The following is a 20,590-nucleotide window of genomic DNA, read 5'->3' as shown; positions in this document are numbered from 1 at the left end:
TTGACATATGAGGACTCTCAAGGCCTGTGACTTCTCAGATGTGGCACTGAGACACTCATGGGACTAAAGGCAGAAGCCAGAGCTGCTGATTCCTGGTCAGATCCATTCTCTCTAATTACAGTCATAATGGTGAAGGGGATGATGCCATCCAAGGACGACCACAGGGCCTCTCTCTCAACACTGGTGAGAACCAGATTCCTCCCCCTGGCTCTGTAGCTCCCAGCAGAGTCCTGGAAGCTGATTAAAGAGAAGATCAGAAATAATAGGTAATTAGAAACCTTATAAAAAGGAAAAATGCTCTCGTCAAACTCGCCAAAGCGCCTCCATGGCTGGAAGTGGGGGAGGCACTGGAAACTGCTGCCTGCAAGGGCCGCATGTGCCAGAGGCTGGGGTGAGTGTGCAGAGGGGCTGGGCCGGTCCCAGGAGAGGAAGCAGGGAGACTGGTTAGAAATGTGTTTCCCAGGCAGGGCAGCCAGTGAGTAAAAGGCTAAGGAACGTCTTTTATCAGGCTTACGAGAACCTCTGCTTGGTGAAACCAGTGGCACAAGGACCAAAGGGGACTGACGGGGAGAAAGGGAGTCCCCCCCCCCCCTCTCACGCACACACACACACACACAGCAGACAGAACCCACCACCAATAGAGGCAGAGAAAGTGTGTTTCTCCGCTGGCCAGGTCCTTGGCTGTTCAGATACACCAGGAGGGGTAGTTGGAAGGAGCTCAGCAAAATCTTGGGTCCAGATAATCCATGCAGTTAGCCGCTTTAGGGCCCCACACCTTCTGGGGTCCCTAGGGACCATCCCCAACTTGGGAGGGGCTGTGGGAGACCATTGAATGGCCACAGGGGGGCTGAGTGTAGGTTCAGCCACCAGGTGCTTAAACTTCTACAGCTCTCTGAGCAGTGGAGCTGCACCCCCAACCTTTGGGGTCACCTCCTTACCCAGGGGATCCTCACAGCCTCCAGTCCATGGCTGAGGCTTACACTTCCTCCCTGCTCCCCACAGGGACTCCCATTTGTATGCCTAAGAGGCTGTTTTGGAAAAATCCTTAAAGGGACACAGACTGCTTCTTTTTGCATTCCTGCTCACCAATCGCAAGACTTCCTGAGGCTGAGTGTGTGGGGTGGGTGGGTGGGGGCTCTATTTGACAGAGACTAGGCAGAGGGTAGAGGTGGGGTGGGAAGGAGAGCTCCCCACTGTGGGTAATCAGCCAAGAGATTCATCCCATTTTCTGGGCCAAGTTTCATTTGCTAGTTCCTTTCCCCATCTTGTTTACTTTTTCTCTTTGGTGCTCTTTCATTTCTCTACTCAGTAAACCTGAGTGACCATTTCCTGTGCCAGGTTGGCCCAGGTGAGAAGAGACACTCTGGGCGAAGACTGAGACGCAGTTTCCTGCCAAGGAGGTCACATTCTAGTTGGTAATGGACAATTTCAAAACACAGCGAGCGTTCATGATGAGTAGGGGCAAGCAGGGGAGGGGTTTGGGAGCCTGGGATGGGGGTGAGCAGGAGGTGAGGGTGGAGGCCAGGGAGATCTCCTAGAGGAGGCAGGACTGGTGCTGGTTCCTACTAGGGTTGCCAGGTAAAATACAGACGCTTGTACTTAATGCAATATTTGTGACGTACTTACATTAAAAAGATTATTTGTTGTTTACCTGAAATTCAAAATGAACTGAGTGTCCTGTATTTTTATTTGTTAAATCTGGTGACCCTAGTTCCTGATGAATATACAGGAATTAGCGGAGTAAACTGGGGGTTAGGGAGGAAGGGCATCCCTGTAGAAGGAACAGCATGTGCAAAGACCCAGAGGGGAGGGATCCCAGGCTTCATTTAAGGAACTGAACATTATCCAATGGCTGGGTATGGTGTGTTAAGTGCCAGGCTCACTGTGAAGTTCTAGGGTGCTGTTGTTGGCCAGACAGACAGACACAGCTTCTGCTCTCAGGAAGCTCACAGTTCAGCTGAGGAGCAGTGAGGTGAGGAGAGAGAAGGACAGGCACTGTGGAACTTATAGCTGAGGACATCAGCCTGGCTGGGAGGTCAGGAAAGGCCTCTCTTGAGTAGGTGACAATATGCTGAAGATGGGGAGACAGGCATGCCAAGAGCTTGGGGAAGAGTATTTTAGGCTAAGGAAACGGCATAGCAGAGGCCCTGAAGTGGAAAAAATAATTTGCAGTGGGTCCCAGATACTAAAATGTGGCCAAAGGGGCTGGGGCCCCAGAGAGAGAGGAGGGACAGAGGGGAGGGGACAGGGGCCAGATCACACCGGAGGGAATTTGGGCTGGATCCTGAATTCAATAGGAGCCTTAGAAGGAGTTTAAAGCAGAATGACACACTAGCTTTATGTTCTTAAAGGTGACTCATGCTGGAGAGAGGAGGGCAGATGGGCACTGTGGGGGCAGAGAGAATGAGGGAGGCCAGGGAGGAGCTACTGCAGATGTCCTGGATGGACAAGTGGGTGGCTTGGCCCAGTGTGATGGTGGTGGAGATGGAGGGAGAAGGAGAGGTAAACCCAGGCTGCACTGAGGAGGAAGACTTGGCAGGGCTGGGGTATCTGGCACTAGGAAGTGAGGGGTGGGAGGAGCAGTCATGACTCAAAGCTTCTGGGCTGGACAGATGGGAGGACGGTGGCATCATTTGCTGAGCTGAGCTGGAAGCCTGGGAGGTTTGGGGGTGGTAGGCGAGAGGGTTCAGTCTTGCACATTTTGAAGGTGAGGAGGCTGCTGATGGACCATTGGAGGATGGACTGTGAAGGCAGAAAAAATGTGGGGAGCTGGGCAGAGCTATGGTCAAAGCTCTCTTCTCACACTTGGCTGTGTCACCTTGAGCAATGACTTCACCTCTCCTTGCCTGTTTTTTGATCTGTACCTGGCATGATGTGGGCAACCTGCACTCAGAGCTGTGGTGAGGGTGTGGTGGGCAACCTCCAAGATACAGTAACCCCATTGATTCTCACCTCCTGGTATTCACAGCCTTGTGTGGTGACCCCCACACTGTAATAGGGCTGGCCTGTGAGACCACAAGACTCCAGGTATGTCCCTTTCAAGGCTAGGTTAGAAAAGACCTTGTGGTTTCCTGTTCTCAGTTAAATCACTTGCTTTGGGCGATGCCAGCTGCCATGTTGTCAGGAGAGGCTCATGTGAAGAGGAACTACTGCTCCTCCTGAAAACTACAGGAGTGAGGTTAGATGCGAATCTTCCTGCCCCAGCCAAGCCTTCAGATATCTGCAGCCACAGGTGACATCTAGGCTGCAAGATCTGCTACCTACCTCATCTACTTCCAAATTCTTGACTCACAGAAACCATGGGATAAGAAATGTTTGTTGTTTTAAGTCCTTAAATGTTGGGATAATTTATTATGTGGTGACAGAGAACTGACCCAGAAGGTAAAAGCACTTAGCACAGTCCCTGGCACATAGTTGGGGCTACAGAATATGCATCTGTAGGTCTGGAGTTGAGGAGAGAGAGGCCTGGGCTGGAAGTATGGGTTTGGGAACCTTTTGGCTTAGAGACAATAATGGAATCCATGGAAGTGGCTGAATCAGTCCACGGGGAGGAGGAGACAGAGAGGAGATGATGGCCTTGACCAGAGCCTGGACATGAAGGGTGGGTAACGACAGAGGAGAACCGTGTCTATGAGGCTGAGAGGAGGTGCTACAGAGGCAGGAGGAAGAGTAGAGCAGGGCTCGGAAAAGTCTGTCTGTCAGAGGGTGTGGTCAACACATCACCCAGGGAGGCCTGAGCAGGGGAGATCTGAGGAGGTTCTTTTGGATTCAGCAACAAGATTCCTGGTATCCCCGTAAGAGCTGTGTAGGTGGAGAGGAGGGCCTGGAGGCCAGGTTGAATGTTGTGGGTTGGGGTGTCAGTATAAATGCTTTCCACCCCTAAGCCCTAAACCAAGATGATTTATAGAAGAAATCTATAGGAAATCCAAATTACAGGAAACTTCAGTCTTACAGAAGTTGCTCTAGTGAAAAAATAATACAGTATCAAAGTAAGTTTATTCCAGGAATGCATGGATAGTTTATTGTAATAAAATCCACGATTGTAATACATTACATTAGAGTGAAAAATCCCACATTTGATACATTTCAACGCCCATTCATAACACAGCAGAATAGTGTTTTTTTTTACACCAATAAAAGATATCTGTAAAAAACCTACAACAAACATCATATTCAATGGTGACATGTTAGAAACAGTCAAGAACAAGACAGAAATGTCCACTATCATTACTGCAATTCAACATTGTGCTAGAGACTTTAGTTAGTGAGTAAAACAAGGAAACGGAAATAAAAATAGGCAGAAGATACTAAACCAGGGGTGGGCAAACTTTTTGACTCGAGGGCCACAATGGGTTCTTAAACTGGACTGGAGGGCCGGAACAAAAGCATGGATGGAGTGTTAGTGTGAACTAATATAAATTCAAAGTAAAGGAGCGGAGGGGAGAGCAAGAGAACCGGATAGAACAGCCGGATCCGGCCCGCAGGCCATAGTTTGCCCAAGGCTGTAACTGACACTACTTGAAGACTCTATGTTTACTTACACAGAAAATTCAAGAGAGCCTATAAACTTAGAACTAAAAAAAGAATTCAAGTTTGCAAAATACAAGATTATTAATTAAAAGCCAACCACATTTCAATAACCATCAATCAATACACTAGAAAACATAAATTTGAAAATATAATTTATAATAGCAATAAAAACTTTAAGAGCTATGTAAGAATAGTTTTGTGAAAACCACTGACAAAGTTCATTCCTCTCAGTTTTTAGTTGGGGAAATAGAAGCTCTGAGAGAGGAAATGACTTTTCGAAGGACACCCCGATAAGCCAGGGGCAGGTCTGGATTTTTCAGTGGCACCAAATCCTAGAGATTTGAGTGTTGAATAATTTTGGTATTGTCTTCTTATGTTAAAAAACAAAACAAAAACAAAACTCTGATTTAAAAAATATTTTTCTGATTGTAAATTCAATATTGATTCTAAAAAATATAGGAAATTTGGAAGAACATTCAGTAATGTCACTAACATTCCCATGCTACTACCTAGAGAACTATGATCAATGATTTGCTGCATTTCCTTCAGAATATTTGTCTATGTATATGTTTGTAAAAGTAAAATTAGAATTTATCATGCATATCATTTTGTGTACTGCTTACTTTCTCACGTTTCTATCAAATCACCTAGTCTTTTTGAATTTGATAATATAGCACCCAATTATGCTGATGAAGCATATGTCATTTATTTGACCTATCAATTTAAGTTTTCAGAGAAAAACCAAGTATCAGATCTGACTGTGATAATCATTGGATAAAAGTTAAACCTCAGAGCCAGCTCACACACATACAGACTGAAACAGGCGAGTTTCTAAGGCCGGAGGTTATACTGGTGGAGAAGAAATGGCAAAACCATCGGTCCCCCCAGGAAGGAGACAGAGATCTGGTTTGCAGGAGCGAATGGGATTTTGAAGGAGCCTATTCTTGGAGACAAATTAGGTCTGAGACTTTTACCTCATTCCCCACCATCTGCAGTCTTGGCTTCCTTCCTGGTGAAAAGAGGACAATATGGTGCCCAGACTCCAGTAAGACCAGCTCCGTTAGGCCTCAGAGCCTTTGCACTGGTCCTCCCTTTCTGCTGAAGTCAGCTCTGCCCTTCTTCCTATCTGGCAGCCCAGGTTGTCCTTTCAGGCCTGGCAGCCCTTCCCTACCTGCCCACCAGGCCTGACAGGTGACCTTATTAGAGTCGCCTGCCCCACGGAGGGCAAGGCCAGGAGGTCCTCTGCCACCAGCAGAGTGTCCAGGTCTTTCTTGGCCATTGCATCTGAAGCAGAGCCCTCCCTTTATTCTCCATCTAATTCCTTTTATCATGCGCCTCCGAACATCAAAACTTGTCAGGATTTTGTCTACTGGCTGTTTCCTTGGGTCTTGTCTGTTTTCTTCTCTACTTAGGACCCCCTCCATCTTCCTGGCCGCTGTACCCCCTAGGCCTGGCATATGGTCGGGACCCCATGCATGTTCGTGAGAAGACAACAGAACACTAGTGGGGACCCTAGGTCCGAGGGCGCACGCAGTGAAGGTTGCGGGAGGGCTGTGCGGATGCCAAATTGGAGGCGGAGGCAGGACGTCGGGGCGGGATCTGGGCGGGGCCTCGGGTTTCGGGGCGAGGCCTGGGGGCGGGGCCTGGGCTGCGGCGGAGCCGGCCTGACTGCGGCCGGGCTGAGCCCTTGGAAGTGCCTCGCTTCGGCCCCTGGCCTCCCGCACGCGCCGCCGGAAGAGGGCGCCCGCTCTCGTGGCGCCGCGGCTCTGCTGGGAGGCGCCTCCCGCGCCGCGCGGCTGGAGCCGCAACTCCGGGCGCGGGCTCAGTCGTCCCTCCGCCGCCGCCGCCGCTGCCGGGCGCGGGCTCGCTCGTCCTCGCGCTCGTGCTCTCGGCCGCCGGTGTCTACCGGCGCGGCCGCCGCCGCCTTCAGTGAGTGGGGACGGGCCCGGGGTTGGGGGCCTGAGGCTGGGGGCGCCGGGCACCGGGAGGAGCCCGGGAGGAGCGGCCGGCCGAGCGCGGCTGAGAGAACGGCGGTGGCGGGGCCGCGCCGAGGGCACCCCGGGAACCGGGCGGCGCGCTCTGGGGCTGGCACGGGCCCGCGGCGGGCTGCCCGCGGCCGAGCGGCCGGGCTCGGGCGGGGGTTCCGGGCCCGCCCGGCGGGACGCGTGGTGACGGCGTACCCGGGTCGGGCTCCGGTGCGCTCCCCCCGCCCAGGCCCCAGCATCTCCCGTCCCACGCCGGGGCCGCGGGCGGGGTGGGGACTTGGTCTTCGGGGCAACCGCGGGGCGCCGCCCGGCCGGGCACCTCGGGGTGCTCGAAAAGGATTGCTTTGGGGGGGGGGGGTGCTGCTTCTTACCCCCGTTTGCCCTAATTTAAAACCTGCGGGAGGGCTTCTGAGCCCCGCCTCGGGGAGTTTCTGCCCCAGACACACTGACTGCGGCTGAGCTTCTCATACCCAGATGTGTGTCAGCCCTGGGTATCGCTCCATGTCAGGGGTGAGCGCTGGCCGTGGCCGTGGGGAGCCCTGAGCACCTGCCGCGCCGGCGCTGGAAAAGGCCGTCCCAGGGGTGGACGGGAGAAATGAAACAGATCCTGTTTGGATATTCTGCTGAAGTTATCAAGTTTCTGTTCAAGTGTAGCAGTTCTAGATCAAGTTCATAAATCCAACTTCAGGACTTCGTGGTAGATGAGGTGTGGGTGCAGAGAGACCGGGGTGACCCGGTTTGGCTAAGAATGTTTGGGGCGGCCTGAGCGCCTCTTACCTTTTCCCCTGGGCATGTGCATCTTCTCGCTGTCACAAGTGCCGAACGCCCGCATGATTCGAGGAGAGGAGGGAAGCTAGGGTTCAGTGTTGAGCACAGGCCTGATGTCTTCAAATGAACCATGTGTATCTAGGAAAAGGAATATCTTTACCCACGGGGTTGGTGGGGAGAGGGAACTTGATCTTTGGTTGAGAACCATCAGTCCATACTAACACTCATTTTGGGTAATGCCATCTAGTCAGGATTGAGCCGTCAGGACTGTCACAGATGCTATTCCTTAGGTTTGTGTGATTTGAATTTTCATAAGTCACATTTAACCCAAAGCATCACTACGAAAAGGAATCCTAGGGTGGATCTTTCTATGAATCCCTCAGTGTGTCTTAGATTGTGATATTTGGAGTCTACTTAAGATGGAATACGCATATTTATTTGATTCATCTTAACCTTGGAGATAATCCTGAGTCATGCTTTGAGAAGTTCCCTCTGTGGTCAGGAGCTCAGACGTCTGGCGGTCTCTGTAAAAGCGGGATGCTCCCCTGTACCTGTAGTTCTCCCCTCTGGGGCTCCGGGGATGGGGGTCTGGGGAGATTGGAAGTGGATTAAGAGGTCTTCAGTATTTGCCCTGTCTTCATGCCAGTGCTCTAAATTACTTGTGTTCACACTCTCAAGTTTCTTAATTTACCATAGAAATTTTGTTTATACTGCCACTAGCATTTTCATATTTGTTTAACACTTGCCAGTTTACAAATGGTTTTCTATTCATGATCTTGCTTATTTTCTCCTCTGCAAAGGAGCAGCTGGGCATAAAGACTGATTTAATCAGGGTCTCATAGCAGAATTGGAGCAGAATTGGGATGCAATCTTCACCCATTCTCTTTCCTCTGCACTGGCCTGCATGTGACTTCAGAACCCTAGTCCTGACCTGCTACCCTGTAGGTCACTTGTTGCCTTTGTATTGTGCCTAAGTGGTATTACTTTTTTGGGGAAGGTGCTGTTATCCTGTTTCAGCCTGTGGAAACAGGGAGAGTGAGAGGAATTTAATGATTTTGTGATTATTTGTGACAGCTCTTTAGTATTAAGGACAGTTTTCACCTGAGAGAGTCTTCTAGCCACCTGGAGAGAAGAGAGAGAAGAAAGAATTGGTTTTAGGAAAAAACAACCCATTCCTTTAGTGGTGTGGTTAAGGATAACCTGACATCACAATCACATTCTACTTTGCACCTGGCTACATAGCCTGCCTGTATGCAAATGTTAACCCAGAAGACTCCTTTAGATGTCGCTGGACTCGTTACTATGAAAAGTATTTCACTTTCAAACTCCCACGTTTCAACAACAGAGAAATTCAGTACAAAGGTAATTTAAATTTGCAGGTATGCACAGATGGAATTTATTGAGTCTTCTGAATGCCAGGCACAAAGATTTAATCGAAAGGCATTTTAAAAGGGCTACCTGGAAACTTTGGAAAGGCTGTAGCTATAGGTTTTTATTATTCAAGTTTGGAGGACAGTGTGTATTGCAATCTATAGGTTGTTAGATAGGAGTAGAACTTTTGCCCTAGAGAATTCTTAGTCTGTACCTGAAGTGATAGACCCAGAATCTTTGAGTTACATTAGTTCAGCATAACCATGAAGCCTGTAATTGCAATTCTGAAGTAGTGAGGAAAATGGCTTTCAGGGGTTCTTGGGTTTTTCTTTTAAGGTATTGTTTAATTGTGCATTTTCCAGATTTGCTACTTTAGAAAATTCTTAGCATGTTCTCTTAAGGCTTTTATAAATTCTGTAGCATTTTCCTTAATTATCTGCTAACAGAATTTATACATTAGTCATAATTAACGTTTGTAGCTTAAACGTGGGCGAATATTTAGTACTGTTTTATATTTTTAGGGAATGGTCACCCAGTTGTTGCCACAAGAATTTTATTTGGGCCAAAGGTCAGATTTTTCCAGGTGAACTGATTTTACAGGTTCTGGAGCCTTTCTTTGAACTTTATAATTGCGCTTGTTGCATCTACTGTTGTTTAAAACAGTCTGTTAGTAAGGCAGGTCACTTTAAAGGAAAATTTTTTTTCATTGTTATCTTCATAATCTCCATTCCTGGCAAATTTTCTGAAACATTAGGTTTTTCTTTGTTTTAATCAAGTAAAACAAGCCTGTTTGATGTCCATTTCAAGATCTTCCTTCTGCTGCCCATCTTGTGGTCATTTAGCTTCTCATAAAGCCCTCCCTTGGAGACTGCCAGAAGGGAGAGAAGATGAAAAGAAAATAAATCATTTTCTAATTGTTAGCAGCTCTGGGAAATGATTTAGAAGAGATGGAAGCTGTTCTGGAAATTCTTTTGGGTTATGTTCTATTTCATTCATCTGCGTTGTTTCTCAGATGTTCCTAATAGTTATCAATTCAGAGGCCAACTATCCAGCTATTGGAAGACCAGGAATCTTCCAGCTTTGTTTAGTTTGTTTCTTGCTATATCTAAGCATCTCCACAGAGGATATTTAGAAGTAAGGAGTAAAGATAAAATTGAAGCAATATTATTTTCCCCTTAGAGCTCTTTAGTGAACAATTTGGTATTTTTTGGATAGTTTAGTCATTGTTATTGGAAGTGACTTTATTTTATTTTGATGTATCATATACACAAGTGTAAGGAGGTGTTTGGTTGCTTTTTAAGATTCCCATAATTGCTTTCCTAAATTATTAAGCTTGAGGGCATTACATCTTTGTACCAGAACAGAACCTTGGATTTGCTGTAGAGCAGATTCAGGGGCAGGATCTAATTTTCTTTTTATGATTGTTTAAGAAGTTATCTTTTTTTTTGATTTAACAGTTAAAAAAAGGGAAAAGGTTTAGTAGTGGACAGACCTTGTGTAACAGCTGTAACACTGATGATGTCTGCTTTGTTTCCTTGTCTTGGTCCCCATTTCTCATCTAACCATTTGGACATTGCTGTATTGGAGTTCTTCACTTCACTTATAGATAGGACAGCAGCCTTCAGTCACACTAGGGCAAGCATGTCAAACTCGCAGCCCATGGGCCGCACGTGGCCCACAACGAATATTTTTGCGGCCCAGCCAATATAACGGTATGTAAGAAACGTTTTAATAAAAATTTAGTAACTTAATTTTTACAATATCTTGTTATACATAATTATTAATAATGAACTACAATGTTCGCTAAAGACTGATTACAATAATCGTGTTGCATTCATCTCCCTCATTCGCCTTAAGCGCAGCCGCACCATTTCTCTCCACTAATGCTAGCATCAAATATTTTAGCAGCCAATTGCCATGTCATTAGTCTTGGACTGACTTGTTTGGTGTGCACGACAGGAAACATTTCACTTTCGGAGAACAAGAGAAATAGGTTTATTTGCCTTACGCTTATTAATTTGCGCAGTTATTTAGTGTCTGGTGAGTTAATGTTCAAGAAAAAATATTAGTTTTTATTAAAATGTTCTATTATTTTATATTAATGATTACTCATTTATTTCAGCCTTTTGTATTCATGTCTCTATCGAAATAAACCTACATTTCTATGAAAATTGAAGCTTTTGTTTTTTTTTGCGGCCCACATAAACTTAAACCTTGTGTATTTGGCCCGTGTTAGCCTTTGAGTTTGACAGGCTTGCACTAGGGAGTAGGTTCTTGATGGTTTGCCTCAGGGGAATTTTTACAAACCCGTTATGACTGTGCGCTTAAACTGAGTGACTGTTAACATTTGTAACTAAAACCTTAGAAGGTGGTTAAGGTTAATAGATAGCTGAAGGAGGTCTAAAGTTAATCCTTTTAGTTTCTTGCTTTTTTGGGTTCTCTTCCTTCTGTTTCTACCCAAGGAAGGGATTCATGGAAAGATCTAAACTAGGAGTCAGAAAACTCAAGCTCGTAATCAGCTCTTTCCAGCTATGAGGCCTAGAGCAAATCCCTATCTGCTGTTTTTCTATTTTGAGGCTATAAAATGGGGATAGTAATTCCTGCACTGCTTGCTGTATCAGGAATGTTGTGTGTGTGTGTGGGGGGGGGGGGGCGGGGGGGAGAAAGGCCCCTCCCCCTTTTACTTAAATGTTTCTTCATTCCAGAATCCCTTCTCAGGTTGTCCAGCTATTCCTGCAGAGGTCTACTGAGCGAGTTCTTCCCAGAAGTCCTCCATTTTTTCCATTTGGAACTGTTCTTGCTCTTTCTTCCAGAAGGCCTCTGGCAGTCTATATGTTCATAGCACTTTGAATTCTGTGCTGTACTTCAGGTGTTGCATGTTGCCTTTCTTCATAGATTGAAGACAGGGATTGTACTTTCCTGTGTCCTGTTTCCACATTGCACCTAATGTCTACTGACCTACAGTAAATGTGGTTTGAATTATTTTTGAGGCTGTCAGGAATGAATGCTTTTGGTGATGGGAAGATGCCAAAGAGGGGCATCTTACAAAACCTTTGGATGACTGGTCTTTTAAATTGTTACTTACCTGTCTGTTTTATCAGTAACTGAATCAGATGCTAATAATACAAATTGGTAAAGCCTGTGGTTTTTTTGTCTTTGTTTTTTTGTTTTTTTTTTGTTCTCTTTACTTCAAAATACTGTTTGTGAAACAAGTCAGGAATGAAAGCTTGTCACAAACAGCCCTGAATCTGACATTTGTTCTGTTTCTCACCCTATAGCATGTGGAGGCCTATCTATATCCAACTGCTGAGTGTGGTATTAGAATAAAAACTGGCTGCGTTGTCTGGCCCACATTTTAGCTTGTTTGCTTTGAAGAATTTTTGAGGTGGAGAAATAGATGCTTCAGGCTCTGATTTCAGCCCATGCTGTGCTATGCAAATGTTCTCTACATGCCTGACTGACCTTTTGAGAAAGAGCCTTTGTGATCTTCTGTAGCCAGGCCTGTTCTGGGAATAGTGTGCCAGATTCCTCTAAAAGTGGGAAAAGTGAATCTGTTTAAAGACCACATAAAGAAGCCAGTGCTTTTCCGATAAGTCCATGCTTCTTATTGTCTCTTGTCAGAGCTCTTGAAATTGCTTTGCTGGTTGATTGGGGAATGATGTGTGTGAGAGGGTACTGACTGAAGCAGTTCAGTAGCTGGGAAACTGTTTGCTTAAGTGGATTTGGAATTGTAGGTAAATTCAAACTGGCATCATTAGTATCTGGTGTTTATCACTGTCTTCAGGCTGACTCTCCCAAGTGCCAGCTGAGTGACTCAAACCGCTTTGTAAGGTTCTTTTTGCCCCAAAATTTGCTTTAATGGTTTGGCATTTAAATTATGTTCTATTTGTTTTGATTATTGTATAAATGAAATGTATCAGTATTAAAAGTATACTTAGTTTTTTATGTTATGAAAGAAATACCATTCTGATGGTATTTCTCTTGCAAAGTGAGACTGGTATCTTGGAGGTCTAAGTTTTTTTTTAATGCTTTTACTGAGATGTTTAGTTTGTATAGCTGAAATGCTGATGAAAAAGAGGTCCCCCCCACCTTTCTCTTAAACAGCCTTTTTGGTAAGGATCATGATAGGTTTGTACAGGGATAAGGTTGTAGAGTTAATCATAATGTTCTTCCATAGAAATTCTAAAAATTGAATTTTCAGAGAAGATAGGAAGAATTTGAATGACTAATTTACTTCCTAGGCTCTTCCTTGTTCACTGAGTATAGGATAATTCTTTCTCTGTAGAGATTAGGTGCATGTTGTGGGAAGAATAGAGCGCCCATAGAATGCTCTAAAGCAGCAATTTTCAACCTTTTTCATCTCATGGCACACATAAACTAATTACTAAAATTCTGTGGAACACCAAATATTATAGATCAAATCTCGGTTCTCGAATGTCTCCCATCTCAAACAATTCAGTTCTTGATGAAGTTGTTAATGTAAAACTTTGGTTCTTGCCCTATCTGGTTTGGCTCAGTGGATAGAGCATCAGCCTGCGGACTGAAGGGTCCCAGGTTCGATTCCCAGTCAGGGCACATGCCTGGGTTGTGGACAATCCCCAGTAGGGGGCATGCAGGAGGCAGCCAATCAATGATTCTCTCTCATCATTGATTTTTTTTCCTTTTTTAAATATATTTTATTGATTTTTTACAGAGAGGAAGGGAAATATCGATGAGAAACATCAATCAGCTGCCTCCTGCACGCCCCCTACTGGGGATGTGCCCACAACCAAAGTACATGCCCTTGACTGGAATCGAACCTGGGACCTTTCAGTCTGCAGGCTGACGCTCTATCCACTGAGCCAAACTGGTTAGGCCTCATCATTGATGTTTCTATCTCTCTCTCCCTCTCCCTTCCTCTCTGAAATCAATAAAAATATATATTAAAAAAAACACAACAACTTTGGTTCTTGACCCAAAAACCCTTCCATGCTGATACCTGTGTGATCAGTCACATGTCTCTCGGGTGACCACTAAATTGTGTGTTGTTAACATCCCAGGAAATTGTGCTGTGAAGATTTTTGTGTTTTTTTGCTTTTTGGGGTCTGGAATGGATTAATTCAATTTACATTATTTCTTTTTTTTAAATTTAATAAATCTTTATTGTTCAGATTATTACAATTGTTCCTCTTTTTTCCCCCATAGCTCTCCTCCACCCGGTTCCCACCCCACCCTCTGCCCTTACCGCCCCTCCCCCCCACACTGTCCTCATCCATAGGTGTATGATTTTTGTCCAGTCTCCTCCCACACCCCCCACACCCCTTTCCCCTCAAGAATTGTCAGTCCACTCCCTTTCTATGCCTCTGATTCTATTATATTCACCAGTTTATTCTGTTCATCAGATTTTTTATTCACTTGATTTTTAGATTCACTTGTTGATAGATATGTATTTGTTGTTCATAATTTTTATCTTTACCTTTTTCTTCTTCTTCCCCTTCTTAAAGAATACCTTTCAGCATTTCATATAATACTGGTTTGGTGGTGATGAACTCCTTTAGCTTTTTCTTATCTGTGAAGCTCTTTATCTGAATGATAGCTTTGCTGGGTAGAGTAATCTTGATTGTAGGTTCTTGTTCTTCATCACTTGGAATATTTCTTGCCACTCCCGTCTGGCCTGCATAGTTTCTGTTGAGAAATCAGCTGACAATCGTATGGGTGCTCCCTTGTAGGTAATTAACTGTTTTTCTCTTGCTGCTTTTAATATTCTCTCTTTGTCCTTTGCTCTTGGCATTTTAATTATGATGTGTCTTGGTGTGGTCCTCTTTGGATTCCTTTTGTTTGGGGTTCTGTGCGCTTCCTGGACTTGTAAGTCTATTTCTTTCACCAGGTGGGGGAAGTTTTCAGTCATTATTTCTTCAAATAGGTTCTCAGGATCTTGCTCTCTCTCTTCTGGCACCCCCATAATTCTGATGTTGGTATGCTTGAAGTTGTCCCAGAGGCTCCTTACACTATCTTCATATTTTTGGATTCTTTTTTCTTTTTGCTTTTCCGGTTGAGTGTTTTTTGCTTCTTTGTATTTCAAATCTTTGACTTGATTCTTGTGATCCTCTAGTCTGCTGTTAGATCTCTGTATAATATTTTTTATTTCAGTCAGTGTATGCTTAATTTCTAGTTGGTCCTTTTTCATATCCTTGAGGGTCTCACTAACTTTGTCGGCCTTTTCTAGAAAATTCTTGAAAAACCTTATAACCGTGGTTTTGAACTCTATATCCAGTCGTTTGCTTTCCTCCATTTCTTTCATTTGTGATCTGTTTCTTTGTCTCTGCATTTTGGTTGCTTCCCTGAGTTGACAGAGTGGCTTTGTGTGCTAGGTGTCTTATAGGGCCCAGTGGCTCAGTCTCCCCAGTTACCTGAGGTGGACACTCTTGGTGCACCCCTTTGTGGGCTGTGTGCACAGTCTTGTTGTAGTTAAGCCTTGATTGTTGTTGGTATCAATGGGAGGAATTGACCTCCAGGCCAATTGGCTGTGAGGATCAGCTGTGTCTACACTGGGAGGACTTCTTGCTGGAGACACCCTTATGAAACAAGACTTGCAAAAGCCTCTGTGCTCAGCTTGGATGGGGCAGAGTCTCAGGGCGGAGCAGACAGCATTGGTTTCCCGTCAGCCCTGCCCTAATAGACCCCTGTGTCTCAGTGTCCCATGGTAATCGCTGCAGGCATCTCTGAGAGAAAGCTGTCCTCGATTTCCGCACACTGCCAGACAGTCCAGTTTCTCCCCGAATGAGTCTGGGTTGCCAGAGTCTCGCTCGGAACGAGTTCAGAGCAGTCAGGAGCTTTTGTCTCCCTCCCGCTTGAGAAAGCCAGCCACGCACTCAGTTGCCAGTCCTCTCAGCGCGCACACCTCGGTACCTCTGTCTTCCGCCGTTCCTCTGAGTCTCAATGTGCTTTTCTCTTTCCTTCTAGTTGTAGAATTTCCACTCAGCCAGCCTTCCTGTGGTTCTGGATGATGTCCGTTTTGTCTTTTAGTTGTAGTTTTGAAATTGTTGTACGAGGCAGCAGTTTAGGTGTTTACCTATGCCGCCATCTTGGTTTGTCCCCGATTTACATTATTTCTAATGGGGAAAAAATGATTTAGTTTTCCAACAAATTACTCCTCGAACAACCTTAGGGAACAAATTAAGTTAGAGCAGTGGTCAGCATATTGCGGCTCGTGAGCCGCGGTTTGCCGCTCTGTTGACTAATGAGTTTGCCGACCATTGACCTAGACTCTCGATTCCAATAATTACAGGCTGTTGTTGTTCCTTGTGATTAAGCCCCTATCCCAGTGGTCGGCAAACTCATTAGTCAACAGAGTGGCAAACTGCGGCTTGCGAGCCGCATGTGGCTTGCGAGCCGCAGTTTGCCAACCACTAAGTTAGAGAACCGAGATTCCACTGTATATTATATTTTGTGCAGATCTGACAAAAAAAAATAGGTATAATTTAAAAATAAATATTTTTATTGATTTTAGAAAGGGAAAGGGAGAGAGAAACATCAGTGATGAGAGAGAATCATCAATTGGCTGCATGCCCCTTACTGGGGATTGAGCTGGTAACTGGGCATGTGCTCTGACCAGAAAGCAAACTGTGACCCCCTGGTTCATAGGAATCGAACTGTATCTCTTGGTTCATTGGTCGAGGCTCAACGACTGAGCAACACCGGCCAGACAAAATAGGTATAATTTTGATTCATTCATACTGGATGGCTATTGTATTGGTTGTTGTCATTTTTTAATTTGGCAGTCTAAAGGAAAAGAGGTCAGTGCCCCTGACTAAAGAGTCAGGTATTGCATATATATTTGTTAATCCTTACCCAAGGATAATTTTCCCCATTGATTTTCTTTTTTTTAGAGTGGCAGGGAAGGGGGTGGGGGGGGGGGAGAGAGAGAGAGAGACATCAATTGGTTGCCTCCCACATGTGCCCTGACCAGGGCTGGGGATCGAACCTGCAACCCAGGTACATGCCCTTGACTGGGAATTGAACCTGCAACCCTTTGGTCCAAAGACTGACTCTCTAACCACTGAGCAACCAGCCAGGGTGGTATTGCATATTTTAAAAATTCTTGTAGCACCCTGATTGAAAATTGCTGCTCTAGAGGAATGCTTCCCTAGATCTTTGCCCTATAGCAGGTTTTAATTGAGCAAAGATGAGTAGTTTTCTCATGTTCCCGCCTGCTCTGTGAAGTGGGAAAATCTTTCCTCTCTGTTTTCATGGTTACATGTGCTGTCTTGTCTTTTTCTCCTCCCCAGGTTTCCCTGGAACCTGGGCTCCCCAGACGCAGCGCTGGAGCAGATGGATAATGGAGACTGGGGCTATATGGTGAGATGCTTTTGCAGATGTGTTTTGAAGACTGTCAAATTATTTTTGTACTAGACGCCTGGTGCACGAATTTGTGCACGGGTGGGGTCTGGCCGGCTCACCCTAATCGGGGTGGGGGGGCGATTGGGGGTGGAGCCGGCCAGGGGGAGGGGCCACATCAAACTCCCAGTTGAACTCCTGGTCGAACTCCGGTTGAGGGGACAATTTGCATATTAGCCTTTTATTATATAGGATGTTATATAGGATGTCTTTCCCCCCTTATGTATTCTTAGGTATCATACATCTTGTAATAATGAAAATTGTTGGTGTAACTCCCCTTAATTAATTTAGATGTGTTTTGGGGTGTTTGATGTTTTTATGAAAGCAAACTCGCCCTAACTGGTTTGGCTCAGTGGATGGAGCATCGGCCTGCAGACTGAAAGGTCCTGGGTTCGATTCCAGTCAAGGGCATGTACCTTGGTTGTGGGCACATCCCCAGTGGGAGGTGTGCAGGAGGCAGCTGATCGATGTTTCTCTCCCATTGATGTTTCTAACTCTATCCTTCTCCCTTCCTCTCTGTAAAAAATCAATAAAAATTTATTTAAAGAAAAAAAAGAAAGCAAACTCAACATAGACTTCAGAGTAACTTTATTTGAGAGAGATCATGACTTCTGGTCTTTAAAAGTTTATTGCCGTTAATACTCTTCCTTCATAGAACAGTGACTATGAAAAGGGTCCAGTGGGGAATAGTACAGAGCAGCGGTCACCAACCTTTCAGACCTCACGGACCACCGTGGTCCGCGGACCACCGGTTGCCAACCGCTGGTACAGAGCACATTTCCTTGTGGTTAGGGAGGTTAACCATTGAGAAGGTGCCACTTTTCCCACTTGTACTTTCCTTGTGTGTGCATATCTTCCTATTTTCCTTTTACTTCGGTAAGAAATATTTTACTTGTCTAGTACCTGAAGTCTGTCAGTCTCTTTATAGTTTTTCTTAATATGATTTCTAAAACTGAAGGTATGTATTATTTAGAGAAGTTTGCTTTTCAAAACTAAGAGCAGGTTACAACATTAATGTTACAAAAGTGAATACACTATCAGATTTTGAAATTTGAAAGTTGCTGTTAGCTTTTGGGTATATGAGATTGTGTTGATCAAACTGTGTATTTTAACTTAGTATTTGGCACTGTTATTGCCATGAAAAAGTAAGATTAGGTCTGCACAAATTTTATCTTTTAAAAAAATTTCATGATTCCCCACCCCCTTTTGAGAGAAGAGAAAACAGAAGAAATATCGAAAGTAGATTCTTTTCATTATCAAATCATTTTTTGGCCTATTTTATTTCAAATTGAGTTAAGAAAAATGACTTACTTTTTAAAAATGTTTTTTGACTTTTTTAGAGAGTAAGGGAGAGGGAGAGAGAAACAACAAACACCGCCTCCTTCACGCCCCCTACTGGGAAGTGAGCCTGAAACCTGGGCATATGGCCTGACCAGGAATCTAACCAGTGACCTCTCTGTGCAGAGATGACACTCAACTGAGCCACACCAGCCAGAACAAGTCTCTTTTTTAAAGCAGAAAGAAACTTAGTTTATTTTAGTTTGGCCTTTGTCTTTCCCTAATATACTCTCACGAAACTTCTCTTTAGATACTGGGGCTGAAATTAAATGGCTTTGGAAGTGATGCCCTTGTTTCTTAGAAGAAATAGAGTTATCCCCTATTGAAAGCCTATGTTAGATCCCTGCATCTAGGTGGGTAATCACTGAAAGTAAAGCTGTTTTGCATAACAGGATTGCTAAATACTTATAGCCTGAAGGAATCTTTTGCTTTGCTTGTTACCATTTTTCTTAATTTGTCAAAGTTAGGATTTTAAAAACTTCAGGTGACTAATAATTTTTTACAAAATTTCAGATGACTGACCCAGTCACGTTAAATGTAGGTGGACACTTGTACACAACGTCTCTCACCACATTGACCCGATACCCGGATTCCATGCTTGGAGCTATGTTTGGGGGGGACTTCCCCACAGCTCGAGACCCTCAAGGCAATTACTTCATTGATCGAGATGGACCTCTTTTCAGATATGTCCTCAACTTCTTAAGAACTTCAGAGTTGACCTTACCCCTGGATTTTAAGGAGTTTGATCTGCTTCGAAAAGAAGCAGACTTTTATCAGATTGAGCCCTTGATTCAGTGTCTCAATGACCCGAAGCCTTTGTATCCTATGGATACTTTTGAAGAAGTTGTGGAATTATCAAGTACTCGGAAGCTTTCTAAGTACTCCAATCCAGTAGCTGTCATCATTACCCAGTTAACCATCACCACCAAGGTCCATTCCTTATTAGAAGGAATCTCAAACTATTTTACCAAGTGGAATAAGCACATGATGGACACCAGAGACTGCCAGGTCTCCTTCACCTTTGGGCCCTGTGATTATCACCAGGAAGTGTCTCTTCGGGTCCACCTGATGGAATATATCACAAAACAGGGCTTCACGATCCGCAACACCCGGGTGCATCACATGAGTGAGCGGGCCAATGAGAACACAGTGGAGCACAACTGGACTTTCTGTAGGCTGGCCCGGAAGACAGACGATTGATCTCCATCCCGGGGGAGTTCCTGGACACTGACTCTCCAGGAGATGGAAGGGACTGATTTTTTTTGGTGGGATTTAAAAAGTGTTTTTTTTTTTTTGTATTTATTTGAAGGCATTGAGGAGCAGAAGGAAGTTTTGTGCTTTAGTGGATTCCTCTATGTTTATTCCCTTCACCCTGAGTATGCATGTGCCTGTTCAGAGCCTCCAGATAACTTTTTTATAAAAAGAAGTCTGAAAATTATTATGGTATATAATCAACCCTTAACAGAGCTTTTTTTTTTATTACAGTGCTAAAATGATTTCTGATTAAATGGTCCCTAACTCAACTAGAGGCTCAAAAATATAGGAATGAAAGAATAAACAGAGTGAGTACTCCTGATGCTTTTGACAAAAATCAAAACATCATGTAGGGTGACCTAGTTTCCAAACCAATAAGCAGTATTGTAATATTAAAAGAAAACTGTTCCAATCATTTAAAAGTACTTGTTAAGTACTGCTTTTTACAGTTATGACAACTGTTTCTTTCTATGCATATAAATCAAGCAACCAAATATCTGTAGCCATGGAAATGTCTGACTAGAAATATTTATATTGGATTCTGAATACAAAATGTCCCTGTGGTAGAAATCTTACTTCTTATGCCTGGTGCAGTATAATTCCCAAGTGTACTGTCTACCAGAAAAAAAAACTAATAAAAAATGAAATAGAAAAATTAGGTTTATATTTATTGACTATTGTTACTTAAGGGGAAAATGGTATTTCTTGTCTCTAAAGTATGCATTGTTTGTTTTATGTACCAACATACACTGCACTGCCAAAGCACACTTGTATTTGACTCAAGAGGACTCAGCGGTACCTTCGGAGGCAGTTTATAGAACTCTGCTGTGTTATTAAGCAGGGATAGATGGAAGTACAATTTGAACAGTGAACATACAATTTGACAGATTTTATCAAGTAGGAATTATGTTGAAGATTAAAAATTTTTCTTCAATAAGCTACCATTTGTTATATCTGAACATGACCCT

At 44.4% G+C, this 20,590-nt stretch overlaps 1 protein-coding gene across 1 annotated transcript; it reads left to right on the top strand.

Moving 5' to 3' along the window:
* The first annotated feature begins 6,169 nt into the window (after positions 1-6,169).
* KCTD6 (potassium channel tetramerization domain containing 6) lies at positions 6,170-20,554 on the top strand. Its single transcript, XM_080676878.1, has 3 exons — positions 6,170-6,459; positions 16,922-16,991; positions 18,882-20,554. The coding sequence occupies exons 2-3, from the start codon at positions 16,965-16,967 to the stop codon at positions 19,566-19,568; spliced, it is 714 nt and encodes a 237-aa protein (XP_080533004.1). The 5' UTR covers positions 6,170-6,459; positions 16,922-16,964; the 3' UTR covers positions 19,569-20,554.
* The last annotated feature ends 36 nt before the right edge of the window (positions 20,555-20,590 follow it).

Source organism: Plecotus auritus (genome assembly GCF_963455305.1).
Source record: "Plecotus auritus genome assembly, chromosome: 6".
NCBI classification, from domain to species: Eukaryota; Metazoa; Chordata; class Mammalia; order Chiroptera; family Vespertilionidae; genus Plecotus; species Plecotus auritus.
Note: the sequence above shows the minus strand (reverse complement) of the source record. Positions and strands in the feature narration are given on the sequence as shown.

What these genes read in the sequence shown, in the direction of transcription:
- KCTD6 (XM_080676878.1), top strand. Translation starts at nt 16,965, where the DNA reads ATGGATAATGGAGACTGGGGCTATATG. An exon ending in ATGGAGACTGGGGCTATATG is followed by an intron (nt 16,992 to 18,881) that starts GTGAGATGCTTT and finishes ACAAAATTTCAG; the next exon opens with ATGACTGACCCAGTCACGTT.